Consider the following 21,061-nt stretch of genomic DNA (forward strand, 5'->3'; position numbering starts at 1 on the left):
AGACAAGACTCCACTGCTGAAGAAAAACCATAATACAACAGAACATTTGGATGAGCTAATGAAAATCAATAATATGTTCTGGTTATATGTTTTTATATGTATATCTTTTTTAATTTTTTTTTTCAAAATCTCTTTCTCTTTCTTACTGTTCATTCAATCTCACATGCTGATTGAATGAATGAAGGTGCTTTAATTATGTAAAGCACCTGGAAATGCCTTGCTGCTGAAATGTGCTATACAAATAAAATTTGATTGATTGATTGATTGATTGATTGATTGATTATATGAGATCAAACTCTTTGAATGTCATGGTTTGCACCAAGTCTGAAAAACAACATTATGAAGTGTTCAGCACATGGTGCTTTGTGTGATGAAAGAAAGGACCGAAGGAGAAGTTTTAGTGAGATTCTAAAGATTAGTTTAGATCAGGTTCTTGATAAAAATCTGAACAACAGATTTGATGAATCGAGAGTTTTGTTTTTCAGTAAGACATAAAGACCCCATACACACCACCAAGAAAACTCTCAGTTGATTTCTCAGAAAGTTCTTTCAGTAGAATGGTTTGGTTAATCTGCCAATTTCAAATGATTGAAATTTTTTTTAAATAAATGAGTATCAAGAACAGAGAGGAGGCTTCTAAAACCTTTAGAAATTAAAGACCAAAACTTAATCTGAGCAAAACACCCAACTAATTCCTGCTCACAGTAGACGTCTAGAAGTTGGTGATATCAAAATAGATCAACTAAAAATATTTCCGTAAGCATGTTCATTCCACCATATTGCACGTAAATCAACTTCTGGATTACATTGTGCTGATTTCTTCATCTGTGTAGATTTCTTGGAGTGCTGCATACATATGGTGTCACCAGTGGTGGAGAAAGTACTCAAAAAATTTACTTAAGTAAAAGTACAAATACACAGACAAAAATGTACTCAAGTAAAAGTCAAAGTACCACATTAACATTTTACTTAAGTAAAAGTAAAAAAGTACTGGCTTTTAAAAATACTTAAGTATTAGAAGTAAAAGTACTTGCTGAATGCATTGCCTAATCACTAATATCAGTAAGTGTACCGATCATATTTAATTTTAATACATCAGAAATGTGCCATTTTAATAAACAATGCCACAGATAAAGCATGTTTTTATTGAGTTTACTCTGTAACATAGTTTAGACTTAGATATATGATTCTATGCATCATAATTTCAGGGATGGAAACATCTCGTCTCCTGTCCTAACATAACATGAACTTCACTTTTTTTGCCATACATTTATTTTGAAAGAAATCCAACTGGCAGAGGAGGACAGGGAACCAAGGAGCCTCGTAGCAGAGTTGTAGTCTGAACCACCGAACCCAAGACCAAATCAAAACCAGCACCCTGCGCTACATGACAATAAAATTAAGTGCACCTATCAAAATTGCTTCTCAAATTGATCTGAAAGATTCCCTTTCCCACCTAGATATTAAATACTTAGAGCTGAAATAAATTTAACCAGTATCAATTCAAACTCTTCTTCATTCTGTTTTGCTTTCATCTCTGTGCCACAATACACAGAGGTCTCCTGCCGTCCCTAAAAAAATAACGCCCTGGGCGGTTGCCCATATTGCCAATGTCAGAAATAATAATTGTCTGCACCATTAAACATAGCAATTAACAACGCTCAACTATGAACACTGTCCAAGGCCCAATAAACAAGAAGTAACCAAGCAGGAGGAGCACCGTGACTGTTCTCATCCTCCCTCCTGCTCCAACGTCTGCCACCATGACAGGTGACGAAAACAAAGAGCAATGAGCATGCTCTGCGTTCTTACGTTCTTGTTTTATTTATTCGCCAATTAAATATAAAGATATTTTAATGAAATAAAATAGCTACTGCAGTGTACGCAGAGCATTACAAGAACAAAAAACGGCTCTCACTGAGGCTATAGGACTTAGTCAATATCCGTCCAGAAGAATCGGATCGTCCATGAATGTCATATTACTATATTGCACTTTGGTCACAGCGTTGTCCCATATATGCGACATGTCAGTCAACACCTCCACACAGTAATTCAGAGCATGAGTGACAAACTTCTTTCATGGCAGATGCAACATGTATCTCAGTCAATGCAGCTAGCTTTGCTAGCATCACGTCCACAGATCTTACCTTTCTTTAAGCTTTCCTTCCAAGTGACGTTAAAAATTGGACAAAGTCCCCACCTCTGTGAAAGCGAAGCGCTGCTGATTTTACATGTCGCCTATGATTTATGCAGCGCTATTATATTACTGACGATTAGACAGACATCTTCTCCCGCTCAGAGGAAACCACTGCGCATGTCTGGAGCTCCGCGTGCGAGTAAAGGGGGAAGCGATGGGTGACAACAGAAACGTAAGTCACGTTATTGCTTGGATTTTACGGCGCCACCTTAAGTCCCTGAACTTCACATTTTAACGGGAAAAAAAAAACACAATGCGACTTGGATGTAACGAGTAACGCGGCAGTTTTGTAGAAATGTAGTGAAGTAGAAAGTACAGATACCAACTGTAAAATGTAGTGGAGTAAAAGTAGAAAGTACCCATTATTAAATCTACTTAAGTAAAGTACAGATGCACGAAAAATGTACTTAAGTATAGTACTTCCCACCACTGGGTGTCACATATCAGTGGTCACACAGACCTGGTATGTCTCCAGGGGTTTGCTCTCCATGTTGAGGTCCCACACCTTTGCAGTCAGGTAGTCTCTGGTGAGCAGGTAGCGGCCGCTGTGGCTAAACTTCACGTCAGACACAGAGGAGATAATCTCGGAGAAAAAGGAGCGAGCGCTAGGATCCTCGGGCTCCTCAAACACTGCACCAGGTGAGAGAGATAAGGTAGGAAGAAGGTGAACACCACTGCTGTTTAGCTTTATAATAGAGGTACAGGGTGACTCTGATGAGTTTTTATGGTGACAGTAAGGCAGAGGACTCTTTAAGTGTGCCGTTCTGAGATACTGCTATGTGTTAACCTCTGCAAATTTTAGTTATTTTTATGATTTTGCCAATTAAAATAAAAAGCCCTAGCTTCAAAATAAGTATGGTTTGCGAAGGACCTTAGCATCACTGACTCATGGTCAGAGCTGTAAATCAAATGGTCAGAGCTGTAAATCAAATGGTAGACATTTCAGCAGGAAGAAAAGGGGCAATAAAAAGGCAGCCTTGGTACCTTGGGGCCCTCGCATTAAAGATTAAAGGCACCTACCGTCAAATGATTTGTGTCCCTTAGTGGAGACAGATTTATTAAACTCTGTCCCATGTTCCAAATAACCAACATGTTGTATGAGACTTAGTGGATACTGCTGATATGCTGTCAGGAACTTATTGACAGATTTTCTACACTTTAAACTTAAACACACAGATTAACTAGGTTTTCTTGTAGTCCACGTTCTATATAACATGAACTACTGCAAAAGTACAGTAAAACAATTCATTAAATAAGATGTTAAGTTTTCGAGACAGTCAGTTTAGTACATTACTGGACGAAAAGCTCACATGCTAATGCGCTCCAGTCACATGTGACTACCATCTTTCCCAGCCTGGCTTTAATTGAAATGAAGCCTTGGCTGTATAAAATGTTCTAGAAGTGTCAAGAAATCAATTAACCACCACTTAAAAATGTTTTCACCAAAATGCCAAATAATAAAAAAAAATAAACAGACAAACTAATAGCTCAAAAGCATAGTTTTAAAAATTCTCACGGTTAAAATAAAAAATTAAAAAAGATCACTAAAATAACCTCTGACTGCGTCTCGGCAGGAATGCTTACATTTGGAGTGCTTGTCGCACAGCGCTGCTTCTCTCATGTCACAGAGGCGTAGGGTGCCTTTGCTGCTGCTGTAAACAAACAGGTTACAGTGGAGGGGATGAAACTCTGCAGCTGTGATCACCTCCGTCAGATCCTCCATGTTTGCTGGTTTGATGTCCACAATGTCTGATAGAAAGAGGCATTGTTCAGGGAAACAGCAGAAAATCAGTTACTGCTTTATTCTGCAAAAGTAACAACCTATATCAAATACCCATCAGTCTTCTTAGAGATTAAATTCAGCTATTTTTTTAATTCACACACAAAAATTTTTTTTTGCAAGGCCTTAGAATAATATAAACACAACCGATACAGGCTCCAAATACACAACTGAATAAAACAAACTAATAAAAATATATCTTCAGGGAAGTTGTTGAGTGAAAAGTAATTCCATATAAACTGTAATAATATAATCCTGTCTGGGTTCTGGATGTGAATGCTTTTCAATCCAACCTGGATTAGAACCCAGAAAGGGGCTTGAATATTTATGCAGCTTCTGCATTATTCATTAGGACATAGTTTCACTCTTCAGCAATAATATGCCCCTCCCCCAACAGCGGGGGGCTTTTATCTGTACAGTAAAGTGGGATTTGCAAAGTTGTTATGTGTGTGTGGGAGGAGGGGTGGGGTTCATTATTAGGAATGTGAAATTATGCAAGTATGAGCACACGCTTTATTGTGTGTGTGTGTGTGTGTGTGTGTGTGTGTGTGTGTGTGTGTGTGTGTGTGTGTGTGTGAGTCTACATTGCCTCGATTGTTACAGTAAAGGATACTGAAGCTGCGGTCAGTGATGTCTAGATGCCAGAGGTTGATCCTCAGGTCGTCCGCCGACATGTAGGTCTCGTAGTCCGAATTGACCGAGATGGAGTTGATGTGGTACGTGTGGGCGTTGGCAAACACCCGCCGGGGGCTCACCTCCACCATCAGGTCCATCGGCTTCAAGACCGGCACCTGGAAACAAAAGGCAGAGCAGCATTATGTCCCTTCTGGATGCTTACAGGGGTAAAAAAAAGAACTGCCAAGATATAGCAGATATATTTCATTTAAAAAAAACACTACTATATATTCATATTTAATGTTACAACCCATTAAATAAAAGAAATGAGAGAAAAAAGCGGCAACCTTCACTGAAAAATCAAAATGCAATAATTCACGTCATTTTAGGCTGAATTAGTTCTCCACCAGTTTGCGACTGATTTAAGTCCTACTAAGAACACCAATGATTTAAACAATTTAGATCCAGAGCAGATGCTCGGCTGAAGCAGCTGCTCATATTAAAGGATTCCACCTCCCCCATTAACTCACTCTCATGTGTACCTTGTGCTACTGACCCACTTTTGTACATGTAAGCACAGCTGAATCCACTGACCCAGTTTCACTGGCCAGCTAACAAACCAGCAAGATAAGATAAGATAAGATAAGATAAGATAAGATAAGATAAGATAAGATAAGATAAGATAAGATGTATTTATACCTGCAAAGAGGTGACTGTAGAGACATCCTTGATGCGACCTTCTTCATCCTTCAGGTTGTATCCTTCTGGTCGCTTATCTCTTTCACTCACCTTCCACAACTTTATGGTTTTATCTGGAAAACAAACCAGGTCAATTAGGCAAATTATAATGGGAATTTCTAAAAAGGCATCATCTCTCAATGAGGTCTGCAAACCCAGACATGTTGGAGGTGTTTCCCTAGATTTTTTTTACTTTGCTTTTGCTTTTCTTAGGATCTTATTGAGCTAAGGAAATGTGTAGGCGTGAGGACTAAGCAGATAATGAGCCGTTTATAAAGACAAACAAAAAGCAGTCGCTTTATTAGAGTATATTAAGTAATTCATTCTGACAGAGAGCAGCCTCACAGACACCTGCAGCCATTTTTTATAATACTGAGTAATTATGTCACAGTATAATAGGATGGAGTGAGATCCCTCACTTATCCCAAAAACCACCCATAACAAAAATGTAAGAATATCCCACGCAGCAAAAATAGTTTTTCTATTTGAAACACTTCTTGCTACAGGATCAATCAAAGCTTTTGCATATCAATCTTGGCCACCTAAATTGGCCTTTTTTTCACAAAAAATATTACAAAAAAGCAGCGCTTTACAAACTTTTTTGTATCCATCTCCTGACTTATACTTTTCTGCAACCTTTTCTCTGATTTGCTTGAGGTGTTTTTTGTCTTCAGGCTATAATGCTAAGCAGAGGTATTAATTCCAGACACGTGTCGTTATACTACAACCACTAGAAACACAATCATTGCACTCAGGTCATCTCCATTCCACTTATTATGAGACTACTAGCACCAATTGGCTGGATCTCAGTTAAATTAGATCAGTCTCTTTAAAGGGGGTGAATATTTATGCAGTGGCTTATTTTAACATAGAAACTAACTCAGATCAGTGCTTCTGTGTTCTGATTTTTGTGTGCATGCTTTGTGTTCTCAAACACCCTTCGATCGTGGCAGACGAACAATTATACTCAGCCAGGTTACTTCCTGTTAAAGACGAGTTTTCCTCTCCACTGTCACCACATGCATGTTAGGAAGGATTGTCTGCTGTCGCCAAATCCTCGTCCAAGAGGAGTGAATGCTGCAAGTGAGTGACTTGATGCAACCTGCTGGGTTTCCATAAATATAAAACTTATTTATAAGCTGAATTTAACTGCATTGTTTGTCAAGTGGTCGATTTTCAAAATGAGACATTTTGTGAATTGGCGTTACATAAATAAATTGCATTGAACTGGATTTTTATTTTTTTTTGCAAAAAGTCCAACTTTTGTTGATTGTGGTTGATTTGCAAAAGCAATAACAAAGGGAAAACATCCCAGGTATCTTGAGTAAAATGATTTTCAGTATTTACACATAAAGCATCTGACGACTTCTGCAAACTGTTTTATTAATAATTAGCTGCTGCAGCAGCAACACATTTTTCAATCTCTTGGTCAAATAAAGGGAGTGTTTACTTGCAGCTGCTCCCTGATAACAACAGAACATTAATCTCTCCAAAAACCTGGAGCACCACATGTTTACTAGTGGGGCTTGAAGTGAATTTTAAGAGTCAAGCAGCATCTTGTTGTGAGAAGTGTTGAGGTGATGTAAAAACTAAATACATGTCATATAAATTTCATATAATTTTTGGCAAAATCCTGAAAAAGGACAAAAGAAACAACACGGACATGCTGCTCAAATTCACTTCATACCAGTACACTGGAAATACAGACAGCTTCTCCGTAGGTTCAACACTAATCTGCTGAAGCAGCTCCTACATTTTTCATACTCTCCATCATAAATAATATAATACAAGAAGAAATCAATAATGTGCCTCTCAGGGTAAACCTATAGATCTTACCGTAAAGCCATAAACTTGGGATGTAGAGTATAAATCCTGACTCCTCTGCCAAGCAACACAAGCTTGGGATGCTAATGCAGTTTACAGTTTGTGAAGCATCAGGTAAAGTAAAATCTGCCTCCCCCTGACGAAACTCAAATAAAATATCTAAATAAATCACCTTTTCCTCACATGAAATCTCGACAATGCGGATGCTACACCTCTAAAAGAAAATAAACCATATTTTCATATAGCAAACTGGATAGCCTAAAAAAAAGAAGCAGAGGTTCTGCTCGCACAAAATCGAATCAGTCGCATCAGTTTAATTGGCCAGAGCTCTTAGTAACTTCTACATTTAGCTATTATTTGACTTGTATGAAATCAAATGTGCTATGGTTGTTAAAATACCCAGTTTTAATGGTAGGCAATAATTTTTGCACTATGTTTTTTATAGAAAACAGCCCTTAAGATGAAGACGAAACAAAGGATTTTGTACAGTCTTAATGGATTTTAATTTGTTCAGGCAATTTTCTCCAACTTGAGTAAGGTACAATAGAAAGCTAAAAGATAAAAGATAAGATTTTCTTTAACTGATTACTCAAAAGAGGTAAATAAAACTCATTGTTTCATGTTATTTATGAAGTCAAAGGGAAAATAATGAACTTACTTTTCTCATGCTTATGTTTTAAATATGTTACTTGGTTAATTTACAAAATTAAACAAATAACCCAGATTTTATTAAATTAACTTAATAATTGTTTTTTGTAGAGAAAAATATGTGTTAAGACAGTAACAACATAAATCCTCAAATGTGAAGCTAAAAAATATAATGTCCTGAAAAATGCTTTGTCTGGAAGTAATTCAGTGACTTGAGTCAGTTGAGTTCGAGATGCAAAAAACCTGCAGAGCCTCAACTGCCCTGCAATAAATGAGCTGCAGCAGTCAACACAGTCTCTACTTTACTGCTCAATCAATTTAAGCATCTCTCTAAAGGGTTAAAAACATTTTGATTGTTGGTGCAAATCCAGATTTGTTCTGTCACGTTCACAAAATACCAAATTCCACAATATTATGGGTTTTACTGTCGACTGTGGTTCACTTATTGAATTCTTTGATATGTAAGCATTTTCTGCTACTTTCATGTAAAGCACTTTGCCTTGCTGCTGAAAATGTGCTATATAAATAAAATTACCTTACCATACCATGAAATGACGATACTTCACTTCTCTGATGCATTATAGCCTAATATCATCATAACGCCCACCTCTAGTTAAAAATTGGCCCTGGCTTCTTTAAGATGTGTCTGCTGTTTTGGGGGTGGGATGTGCAGTGGGTTGTTCTCTGCTCTCACCATTGGTGGAGAGGAGAAAGTGAGCAGCGTTCTGCTGAGGCAGCCATCGGATCTTATTGATCTTCTCCTCAATCTCCAGACTTTTAAGGTAGTCGAATTCGGGCTCATGGCTCTGAAAGGTGCTGTATACATTGTACTCTCCCTGGGAAAATGGCTCAGACTTGCTCTGTGGAAAATAAAACATATGAAACATGTAAAGTTAATGTCCGAACCGGATTGCATCCTTGATAATGTGACGAAACTGCAGCTGGAATAGAAGACAGTTTATTTGCTACTGTTGTGAAAAAATCCTTTGTATTTGTTCGGAGCATTGATGTGTGGTCCTACCTCTGGTTCCCTCTGAAAGATGACCACACGGCCTCCTTTGTCCCCTGTGGCCAGGAGCTCTCCTGTGTGGTTGAACTCTACAGTGGAGATGATATCCGCTGGAGCAAACAAGACAAGGAAACAAAGATGGAAAACCAAGAAGGCGATATAGTGTGAGAGGAAAAATGGAAGGAAAGAGACAAAGAGGACAGGGATTAGATAAGCGACCACACACCAACATTCATCTGTCTAATCTAAACGGGGAGAGAAATCTAAACTATAAAATGTAATTCAATAAAATATGTCATTGTTGATTGTCAGATGGATACAACTGATCTGCTACATTTCCCCAATGTGCAAGTGCTTACACGGCATTGTGACCGAGTTACAGAACATATAACGCATCTTCTTTTAACATGTTTCTGCTTTTTATGTTTATGACAGTATCCCCACCAGGGGAAAAAAACAAGCAGTCAAGTCCAAGTGACCAATGAACGATTTCTAAAAGACGAGTCAAAACAATGACCAAAAGAGTTGTTGAAGAGCCCAGATACACTCACTGAGCGCTTCAGAAAGACTTGGGGACAGGAGGTAATGTTTTGCTTATGAAAACAATAAGTAAAGCACTAAACTGTAATATCTTCAAACTGCTGAAGAAACAGCATGTTAAACTTTGTTTAATGCTTGTTGCTGAAGATCTGTAGAAACCAGAGAAATACTGGTCTGGAAAGATGAGGTTGAACATAAACTCTGTGGATGCTGTTGAACACACCATGTTTGGGAGAAGAACGGTTCTCCAAAAACATCAAAAGTAAAGTTTGCAGGTGGGAAAGTCATGGTGTGGACTGCCTCACAGGGACCAGCAGCCTCTATTTATTTTGAAGTAAGAATAAATGGAGAAATGCACCAGGACATTCTTGATAAGAATCTGAAGGGTTTCCGAGCAAGAGATTAAATACAGCATTTATGATTGTAGACTCCTAAAGCATCAACTTAGAGAAGACAGTCAGCATGATTATAATGTGTTCACTTCTTGTTCTGTTTTCCCACAATAATCTCACTATGTAATTCTTCATCACAGATGAGCAGATAATCACTCCTTTTACAAATGATAGCTGAGCTGTTAAGTGTTAAATCTGTCATCTGTACACTTGCAAATACAAAAAAAAAAACAAATGTCCGGTATCACCGGGGTGATGACTACGATCATCATCATAAAAATCAAATGCACAGATGTCCAGTGCTTTTCATGGATTGTTTTTCTTTATGTCGATGCATTCGAAGCATTCACACCAAAATGATGACATATTAACAGTTAAAGCTTTGCTCTATGGTGGAACAGAGACATTGCATGTTGGAAAGGTTTGAACATGCACAAGTTGTCTGTTGTGAGGCACGGCCACTGGCATTATCTGATTTATTTTAGCTTTTGCACATGAGGTCATGATGAAATAGGTTTGAGGTTCTCATTAAGATGATCTTTCTTTATGAGCAACATTATTCTCATCTGCTTTCAGCCCCTCTGTGTGGCCTGACATTCAGCAAATGTCTGTCTCTTTTTAAGCTCATATAATGGATCAAAACACCTGTTTTTAAAACTGTCATTAAAATTTTCACAATCAAAACTGTTCAATGTTTCTGACCAGAATAATGTGCAAACTGGACTCAAAACAAAAAAAAATCCAAGCAATGCCACCAATCTTTAATATTTGACCGCATCCTCTTCACTGGCAATTAATGTCTGTTAATTTAAATTCCTACCTTGTAGATTTCTACCATGGAAATGTTGGATCGCACCATTTTAAAATTCACAGTTTTAGTTCAACTCAGTTCAATTCGGCCTTAAGAAAATGCCTATTGCGATTCTGGATGCAGTGTTTGTTCTGAAACAAAGCAAGAACTGTCTGTGTAATTTGATCAAAAAGAGTGAATCTCTCTGTTGCTTCTTTTAGGTGAAATCTCTTGTACCAATGCAAATCCCATTTATTTCACTTCAAATGATGTCTAGTTCAACTCCATTTGAGGGTTGGACCTTGCTTTTGATTCTCTTTTTTTTTTTTACGCCATTGATTGGATTGGATGAGTGAAGTTTGAAGAATCAAAACAATAAATGAAAAGACTTTTCAGCAATGTATCAGATTTATTACCGGTACCAAGAAGAGTTGCTACAACAACTAATTAATTACCCAACCAAACACAAGTGTGTTATGTTTTGTGCTTAATTTGTTGCGTGACAATTTATTTTTAACTTTCATCAGTTTACTCGCAACAGCATTACAACCAGGCAGCTTTGGTTTATTTGTCAAATCTTAGTTGAGGAAAAATGGAGCATGGGGAGCGTATTCATTGAGAGCCAGAGCTGAAGCCTGTTTTGTCACGGCCTTGAGAGAGAGGAGAGGGAGAGATTTTATGATGAGTGGAGGCAGGGACTCATCTCCACTCTCTACACCAACACAATATTACTCACCCTCATCTTAATACACAGACCGTAACTGTTTTTTTTTCTTTTTACTATGTATTACATCATTTTAATACAGTATTTTTATGGATTTTAAATGGGCAATCTTATTATTGTATTTTTAATGTTTCAAATCTCTCTCATTCTGTCTTCTCTCATCCCAGCCCCCGGCCGCCTGACTGTATCCAACTGCGTACATAGTGGTGGTAGTGATGCTGCGGGTGGAAGAGAAAGGATGGAAGAGGGAAAAAAGGCATTGGGATCGAGGTGGAAAGAAAAAAGGAAAGGAAAAAAAAAAGAACAGGGACGAGGGGTCCTCCACTGGTGAGTATGGGTTGCCACGGTAACGAGCCGATCCAACCAGTGGAAGTAGTCATAACGGCTTGCCGTATATGGAAGTGTGATGAAGGAGGAAGTGGGATTCATCAATCTAATTCTTGCAGGAAGACGCTGCGCGGTGAAATAATTGCGCTGCTGTTTGTCCGCCTTCCAAAATGCTGCTAAATTATCGCCAGGGGACGGAGCGCACGGACAGCAGCGCGCAAGCATGGGCTCTGACTCACTAATAAGCACAAGCCTGGTCACCTGAGTGCGCACTGGCAGGCAAGTATTCTCAATGCTCTTTGTAAGAGAAAGAGAGCCAAACCACAGGAGAAGCACGCAACGTGGCCGACGAAAATACGGGGCAGACACTCCACCCTCTTTATCTTTGTGATCCTGTTTACCTCTTCTGCAAACACACACATCTCACACCCATCTGTCTCTTTTGATCTTCTCATGTGGAGAAATCTACAAGATAAGTAAGAATAAAAAAAGAACATGCCGGTACAGGTACAGCATCAGACACAAGAGGTTTAAAGGGGCCTGAGAGTGGAGATCCCTTCCCCTTTTTGTCCTGTGAGGTATAGGAAGTCAGCCATGTTTGTATGCAACAAACAGTGTCTGTGCATTAGTGGGCGGGCCTGAGAATCTGTCACTCCACAGAAGCCGCACAAACACACGGTGACTGCAAGTGCATTAGCCCACACGCTGCATGTCAATGCACACGACTCAGTCACACAGAAAAGCACTCAAATACGCAAAAGGAGGGGAAAGCGTTTGAGGGAAGGCAGCTCAGTTATAATCAGCACATCTTTAATTACCAACACAAATACGTGAGAACACACTGAAAGACATAGGGGGAAACAAATTCTACTTTACATCTATAGTACCGTGCACTTCTCAATAAATTCCCTAAAATATCCAGTATTATTTGAAGATGTTTTTCGTTCATTTTTAGTAACTTTCCTTACATGTTTCTACAATCAAAGCTTGGTCAACCTACAGGAAGGTTTGGCGTAGCTATTCATTAATCAGACATCAGCTGTTTCGCTCTAAAGTCTTGAAACAGTCGCTGAAGCTCAAAGGAAGCTAAATCATCATTCCAAGAAGGCTGATCAAGTGTAAACCAAAGCGCTTTGCAAACATATTCACTCCTGTTTTGTGAGTAAGCCAAAGAAGTGTGTGAATGTGAAGTGCAATCAACCCCTTTTATAAAAATTATTGAGAAGAGAAACAATTTTAACACTGTGTGGCAGAAGAGCATCTCACCATCTCCAGGGTAAAACATATTAGTGGCAGCATTATGTTGGGTTTCTTGTTTTACAGTGTTCAGTGTTGGTTCAGTGTGAAGTGTGTTAGTTAATTGTATTGAATTTAATGCAGAAGTATCAGGGTAAAGAGGGGCGAATAGAAATCCAAATCATGGTTTTACGACTGTATTTTGAAAAAAATGCATTATTTAATTTCCATTTTGTCAAATAAAATCTCACTTAAATATGCAGAAGTTTAATGCTGTAACATGACAAAGTATTAAGACTCCTAAAATACTGTACAATTTGAAAAATAAACTTTAGTTTTATGGTAGTTTAATCAATCTTAGAAAGTGAACTGTTTTGTGGGAGAAGCTGTGTTATGTTTTTTTTTTAAGGCAGGCACCAAAATGAAGTAACAAGAAACTAGAGATCTTTTGTTTGAACCCTTTTTTTTGTTACATTGTGAGAAGAGATCTGCGAGAGACGAGGGTGGTGAGAACCCTGAGAGGAGAAAATCCTTTCTCCTAGGGTTTCTGTAGGGGCAGGATGGGGGGGCAGATGTTCCAATTATAGAAATCTCAGTTCTGGGTAAACACGGACCATTAAAGCCGAGCCAAAAACACACACTTAAAAGCAGTGACAAGCCACCACTCAGCAGGAGACGCACGTGCATGTGTGTTGGAAACGGTGTGTGTGTGTGCATGCCGCAGCTCAAACACACCACATTTCCTGTGTGCATGTGCACAATTACCCAGCAGAGAAATAAACAGGACGGAGGGAGAGGAGGAGGAGGAAGAAGCGCCGGAGGGAGATGTTAAATTGATCCCTGTCCTGCAGTTCTGCAGTTATCTAAAAAAGAAAAAAAAATCAAAAATAGTGCTTGTGTTTGTGCTAAAGGTGCACATGTGTGCAGAGGAGGGGTTTAAGCCCAGCACAGCAGGGACTCTGCTGTTTCTCCAAACACACATCAGCACAATGGAGCAGGGCTGGTATGAGCCTAATGGTTATAGACTCAAACAATTAGAATCATAAAACCAGCATCAGCTTCAGAACATGCTGGATGCTCCAGCTATTATTTAGCTGCAAAAATATAACTTAAACACAATTGTTTATGTTCTGAAGGTTATCTTCTGCAAGTATGTACAAAAGCAGAAAAGCAAAAGTAGCCCTTCAGTAGATCTGTTGATCCTCTCTGTGCGTTTATGGATTTCTTAAGCAGAAAATATGGAAATGTTACAGAGGATGTATCCTTATGTGAGTGAATTTCTACACTTTAAATATATCTTTGTGCTCAAAGATTCAAAGAGCAACTGATCCTTATTAGCATTCATAGACATAAACAGATCTATTTATATTTCAAGTTGACAAAAAAAAGAAGTCGAAGTAGGACAGTTAGCTTTGAAGAAGGCAGCATGTCATTTGAGGTTAAACTATTATATCTGGAAAACGTAGATGTAATTCACACAGAACCAGCCTGACGGAGACAAAAATAAATCTGCAGCTACTAGAATAAACTCACCTATAAAGGATGAGGCAGACAGATTGAGACAAAGGGATGTTTGAGATATTTATAACAATCAGACTCACATGAGAATCCACCTGTCTGATGCACACACTCACTCATGATACCGCATTCTCTCACACACACAGACACACACACACACACGCACGCACTCAAGTTTATCATGTGTCATTTTGGGGTTGTGTGTGGCGCAAATGTGTGACATAGATAGGACCTTTGGGAAAGAAGAGGATAGAAAACAGACCTTCAGTGTAAGAGGCAAACGGCTCAGGCTCCAGAGAAAGGGTAGTGATGTCGGAGCACAGCACCTGGATGGGGCTCAACATCCTGGGGGAGGACTCCAGGGTGGAGAGGGGTGGACAGGATGGGCGGAGCTCTTCAGGCTATAGCCAGGAGCAGCCCTGTAAGAGGAGCAATGGTGGACGGCAGGGAGAGGGAGGGGAGGGAGGGAGGCAGAGGGTGAGGGAGGGAGAAGGGCCGGGCAGGGTTAAGGGTAGGGACTGAGTTACTACATCACCACATTCGGGCATGAGTACTCGCTAAAAGAAAGATCTACAGGGAGTGTATTCATGATGACATTATGTCTACGCAACATGAAATACTCACAGGCGGGGTTGGGCAGGAAGGTTACAAAGATGTGGAGATGAACAGAGATAGATACACTACAGAGAGTCCGTCTTTGTCTTGTTTGGTCCTATTAATGAGATTTAGTAGGTGATAAACTGCTTAGAGAAGGAGAGCAAACCAATTTCCTCCTTCACTAATGATCTGATTTAATTTGGATTTTCTTCATGGAACGTTTAATCGGATGCAACATTTGAAATTTGCTAGATCTTGAGAAACATGTTGGTGAAACATATTTTTTTATAAATTACAAACCACATCAGAGTCGTACGGCTGCGAATGACAGCACCTTAAGTCCAGTCAGCTTTTCTGATCAAACTTATCACGCTCAGCCCAACGCATGTTCATAAAGACAATTGAATAAAAAAACAGATAAACTACTTTATCTCATTGTTTTTGTATGACAGAATGGTGCTCTTTGAAAGGCCTACAATATATTTGTGACTTTTAAGTCACTTTAATGCTGTATGAGAATTACTTTAACCACAAGGCTTTACATTTTGCGCTATAAGTATGACTTCCACACAGGAAAATCTTTGGTGGTGCACTGCCTCTTGCTCCGTCATTTTAGGCTTTTCTGCAAATGTGACAATGTAAATAAATGTGACAATGGTTTAAAGGTTCATTACAAATAATGTATATATTTGAGGATAAAGTTATTTTATGATGGTAGAAGTCCGCCTTGGTTCTGGCCCTGATTCATTTTACCCTTACCTGCAGCCTTCAGAACAAACCAATCTGGATTTATACTTATTGGAGACACCAAGAAACTCCTCTACCATAGGCAAGATTTTAAAACTCTTTTTAATCTATCTGGTCTAATAGACAATTTGTCATCAATGAATCCCACCCTCTTCCCAGCTTAACCTTACATTTCCTTCCAGCAGGTCAACATTTATGGCACTGCCAGTATCTTGCTTCAGATCTCAGAGGCAGAACAGCAACTACTAGCTTCAAGCCTCGCTGTTGCCTCAGTCCATTCAAACATCACACAGAAACGGACAGAACGGTTCCCTGCATCAACGTTTTTTGTGAAATAGGCAATAAGATATGAAACAGGTTTCATATCTTGTGATACTTTGAGCTTGTTGTTCATGACTAAAGAGTCCGTCCTCAAAATATTTGAAAAACATGGGCAAGTATAGTATAAATCCAGTTTTTCCACAATCACCTCTGCGTGTTCATGTCAAGAACGAGAGGTATCCCATTTCTTAGTACTGTAGGAACAGTTCAAAGTGGCAGCCTGCAACTATTTGCCCCTAAAAACAAAACAAATCTATTCAGCCATCATGTCAGCGAGCTTACTGGTGCTCCTTTTTCCTTATATTGTTAGTATCATAGCTAACGTCTATTAGCAAGCATCCTTTTACAATACTCTGCTGCTTAAGGCCAACACAGTGAGATAAACAATCGCACAAGTCATAAGTTAAGACATCTCTGAGTAAGTCCTCTAGTTCTTGAACCACTTTTGTACAACATGAATAAATGCTAAATCATTCAACTCCCTCACTCCTCACTAAAAGGTCATATGACATAAACTAACCAGAAAATCTAAAATCAATCATTATTAAAAGACCTGCTTAATGACCTACAGGTGTTTGCTGAATGATACAGAACTAAAATAGAAATATTTACAGATTTACGGTTTAGTGTTTCATGTAGCAATGGATGCAAAGATGAATTGCCGGAAAACCTGCCAGTCAATTTTTATCTTAATCAGCTGTGACCACTGGTCAGCTTCTCATTAATCAAGGTCAGTGAATGCACCAGGACTTAGCATTATCAGGAAACAATTATGCTGTTCAGTGTGGATGAAGTTAATGAAGGAAGAAGTCTCCAAAGTAGCTATTTGCAACAGTGAGATGTTTCAAATAAAGTCAAAGAAGTCAGAGATGTACGAAGCTTTTAAGAAGGAAACTAGACGTTCGACATGTTGAGACTGTCTGAGGTTTAGTCAGGTAACAGGAAGGCTAAACCTATTACACTAAAGTCTATTTAGACCTTTAGACCTTTCATGCCCTGTCTATCATGGCTGAATTTCAAAATGTTGGTACATTTTTCTTTTAAATCTCAGAGTTAATTTATATTCTCTCTGGAATACTCATGAACACTGAAATTCCAGTAAAGCTAACCATGCTAGCTGTGGTAATTGCAAACATAATGTGTTAAAGTTAGCATAAAATGTCAACTCTATTAGCATGTTGTTATTATTCATTACAGTAAAAGTAGGTTTTACAGTAAATATTTGGTCGCAGACACAGCGCCATGTTGGTTCTGCTACTAAACGCTAATGGGAAAAATAGATTGTTTTATATGTTTTTTAAACCTTCTAATATTATAGTTCTTGAGAAATCAGAATTGGCCACAAATCAGCCAAAAATATTTAGATTGATCCATTTTTGTTTCAAACAGTACATACAAAGACCAACAAAAGGAAGAGGACACAAAGAATTTAAGCTGTTCTTGTTTTGATTCCCTCTATGCAGTGAACTATAAAAAACTGTTCAGTTATTTTAAATGTTAATATTCCTGCATTTAATTTGTAACATAATCTGATCTGACTGCATTAATTTGCTTACATCTAACAGAAATACAAATCTGTCAAACGGTAATCCCTCTTCAAATAAAAATAATGAACTTCTTCACTCAAGAGTATTAATGCTTGATACTTATGTAATTGAAAAAGTGTTATCAGATGAATTTGTGTCTGAATTATTGCCTGTTTCATCTTTTGCTTTAAGTTACCACATGCCTTCACAAAAGGGTCTAAATTTGGATCTTATTGTTGCTTCCTCCTCCGTTTTTGGACACAATGCTTCTCCATCTGGAGGGGGAGGACGCAGCCGAGAAATTTATTTTGGAAAGTAAAACATGTGAGGGGAGTAAAGTGAGAGATGGTGGTTGGAAGGAAGGAGGAGAGGGACAGCAGAGAAGAGGGATGCTAACCATCCATCCCGGTAGGTGTTAAAGCTGCGGCGGGAATCCCTACGTGTGCGTACAGTACGTGCACACACATATAACACTTACAGACACACAAACATCCATATGCACAAACCTGAGCAAACAAAGGATGTACATAATCTACTCGAATAATACACGAATGAATAAGTCTAAGAAAGGACTTAAATTTAAGAGTTACCCTCAAGCATAAAATCCCACATGTCTTTCTGAATCTACCAGCATCTCATTCACATCCAGAAGCATATTATGTTTGAGCAGCCTTCAGAGCACTGCTGGGTGATTATTTAGCAGACGCACCACTTTGGAGGCAGACAATGCTTCTGGTCGCGATGGTGGATCGATGGGGTAGAGTGGGTGGGGGGGTAAGGAGGAGGACAGAGGTGAACATGGATAAAAGGTGAAGGAGGGGTGGAGTACGAGAGTCTAAGAGAAAAGGGCAATCTTTTTTTTTTCTTTAATTGGAAATATTTACTCTAATAAGAGGAATATGAAACTGATTTCCTTTTAGCGTGTAATTTATGCCTCTTACTACATTATCTGCCACAACAACCCACGGCGGTGTGTCCATTTCGGAGTGAGCTCATCAGCAATTCCCTGTGAATAATGTCTGTGACTGTGCCTGCGATGTGTGGAATAATTAATACTGCCATTATTGGTGGGTGGAGACGGCCTGTCAGTCATACTGGTCAAGCATGAAAAGCAGGATGTTTATCACCGCTGACTGTTTCTATGGCGATCATAGATGGGTTGTGGGTAATAAGGCTCGATTTTTACTACGGAAAACCCACCTAAAAATACCAGAAATGTGCAGACATACATCTTGAGGAAGCAAGAACCTCATTCACACTTGCAGACAAACAAAGATACCTCCTGACTGCACAGGACACACAATCATTTACACAATTAACAGGCAAACATACAGTATCTAAACTTGGTGGACAGACTCTTGATTTTTTTTTTAAATGTCTTCATGTTACAACCACAAAATTTCATTTATTTTTATTCTTTTTTTGGCTTTTATGTGAATGACCACTGATAAAGGAACCAAAAATATGCGTAGTTTTCTGAAAAGTAATATGCATATGTAACACGTGTCTCAAGTAAAAGTACTGGCCATGCACCTTTCAATGCAAGTACAGCTGCAAATTTGGCACATTTTAGAAAACCTGACATTTTGACTCATTCTTCTGTAAAACAGTCCAGTTTGTTGATCTCTGAAGCTCCTCCAGAGTCTTTACACTCCTTCTCTGATTAATATCTGTCAGTTTAACTTGTCTGCCATGTGTTGGTAGGTTTCCAGGTGACCCATATTCTGCATTTTAACATAAGTGACCAGTGCTTCGAAAGATGTTCAAAGCTCAAGATAGCCTAATTATAGCCTAATACTTCTTTAAACTTCTTCATGCATGACCTGTCAGCGGTATTTGGTAAATCATGCTGGTCCTTCACTAATCTTCTCTAACAAACCACTGAGACCTTCACTGAACAGCTGGATTTGTACTGAGGGTATTTTCACACCTCATAGTCTCGTAGACTCTGTTCGATTGGCGACCAAAGTTGCAACGTCTGTTACATTTTCAGCTGGTGTGGTTGGCCTTCACACTGCACTGTCAGATAATACAAACTAATTGAAAAACACGGTCTGCACCCCCTTCACCGGTGGGGGCGCTACACCAAGAACTACTGAAGGAAATAACATGAAAACCTTTGAAGAAGACAGAAGCACAACTTCCTTCTTCACAAAATGTAAACAAAAATGGAGTGGCGTCAGATTTTAACAAGTATAGGATTTCTTTGGCAACAGACCATAAGCCATTTCTCCCACTAGCTCTAGACTCTCACATTTGTTTTGGTTGTATTTACCCAGAATGCCCTGTGCTATAGTCTGCTTCCTGCTATCAGCCTGCTTGGATCCACATATGCTTTCAAACCACACCAAAGTTTACCTTAATTGAACCAAGACCTAGGTATTTACAGGCCAGATTTCACTTTTTAAATCCACTTTAGAGTTAGATTATGCATTCACATCTTCACAAACAAACTGAACTTTCTAGTCAAACAGACTAGAGTTCAATTAAAGCAGACTGAACGGTGCTCGTCAGAATGCAACCTAAAATACTAATAGGTATGCTCCATATAAAATACACAGCACACCTTCAAGATTTTCATTTGTCATTTTTCATCCATTTTACAGCTATGCGTCTCTTTGTGTTGATATATCACATAAAATCCCAATGAAGTAAGTTTGTGGTTGTGACAAACTGTAGGAATTTTCTAAGGAGTAGAAACAATTTAAATGGGTTACCTAGATTGCTAAGAGGATGATAAATAAGCTTCTAACACTGGCGTGACCCTTTAATGATAATCTGATCTGGGAAGCACAGTGAGCAATGAGCAGCAAGGAGCAGACCAATGAGGAAGGACAGACAGGAGATCCAGTGTGATGGAAATAAAGAGGATTGTGGGTAAATTCAGTGGGTGGTAAGTGCTGCTGAATTTTTTTATAGTCCCTTGGCACAAATCTGATATGCATTCAGTTTGACACATGCACCTGTTTTAAATTCGAGTGGGGCAGCAACAGACTGTAAGAGGTGACACCGGACATAATACATATTCAAGAATGTAGTTGAAGTTTCTGGCATGTTTTTGTGGGAAATTAAGATTTCCCCCTCTCTCTCTCTCTTCCTCTCTCTTTCGCCCTTGCTGTCTCTCTCAGACACAATATGAGTCAAACACAAACACATTTAGATTTAGACCAGATCAATTGCTTCCTGTGGTGTAGCAAAGAGCTGTGTTGCACACAGAAGGTCAGCAGGCATGAAAGCACAAGCAAAGCACACAGGCACAATTCTCTGGTCAAAATCCCCGTCTCGAATTTCCAGACGTTTCGGTTCTTTTCTGAGAAATGTTAAAGTTTATATAAAAATGCTTATAATGAAATCATGTAGACATTTCAATAGCCAGAATGCTTTGAATATGGAACCAGAAAGTAAGGAAGGATGGATTTTTTAGGCAACGACATGAGGAAAAAAAACTGTCTGAAAATCAAAAATAAAACTATTTTTCCTCTCCTCCCTGAACGCACTTACTGTAAATCAAATTCCAGGCTTTTCTAGAGTG

The 21,061-nt window shown here is 38.8% G+C and overlaps 1 protein-coding gene across 3 annotated transcripts in view; it reads right to left on the bottom strand.

The window, feature by feature from the left end:
* The window catches only part of LOC103471739 (serine/threonine-protein phosphatase 2A 55 kDa regulatory subunit B gamma isoform), a 29,218-nt gene that overhangs the window by 5,584 nt on the left and 2,573 nt on the right, over positions 1 to 21,061 (bottom strand). For 2 of the 3 annotated variants that reach the window (XM_081611525.1, XM_081611524.1), the window contains exons 3-9: positions 14,601 to 14,757; positions 8,824 to 8,921; positions 8,497 to 8,662; positions 5,292 to 5,404; positions 4,591 to 4,768; positions 3,782 to 3,946; positions 2,658 to 2,827 (exon numbers count right to left, since the gene is read on the bottom strand). In XM_081611525.1, coding sequence (XP_081467651.1) covers positions 2,658 to 2,827; positions 3,782 to 3,946; positions 4,591 to 4,768; positions 5,292 to 5,404; positions 8,497 to 8,662; positions 8,824 to 8,921; positions 14,601 to 14,682 — 972 coding nt within the window. In that variant the 5' untranslated portion in view covers positions 14,683 to 14,757. The remainder of the gene's footprint in view (positions 1 to 2,657; positions 2,828 to 3,781; positions 3,947 to 4,590; positions 4,769 to 5,291; positions 5,405 to 8,496; positions 8,663 to 8,823; positions 8,922 to 14,600; positions 14,758 to 21,061) is intronic. The other variant, XM_081611526.1, reaches the window with a different exon arrangement.

The sequence above is a fragment of the Poecilia reticulata genome, chromosome 10, assembly GCF_904066995.2.
Source record: "Poecilia reticulata chromosome 10, P_reticulata-male-v2, whole genome shotgun sequence".
In the NCBI taxonomy this organism is placed as follows: Eukaryota; Metazoa; Chordata; class Actinopteri; order Cyprinodontiformes; family Poeciliidae; genus Poecilia; species Poecilia reticulata.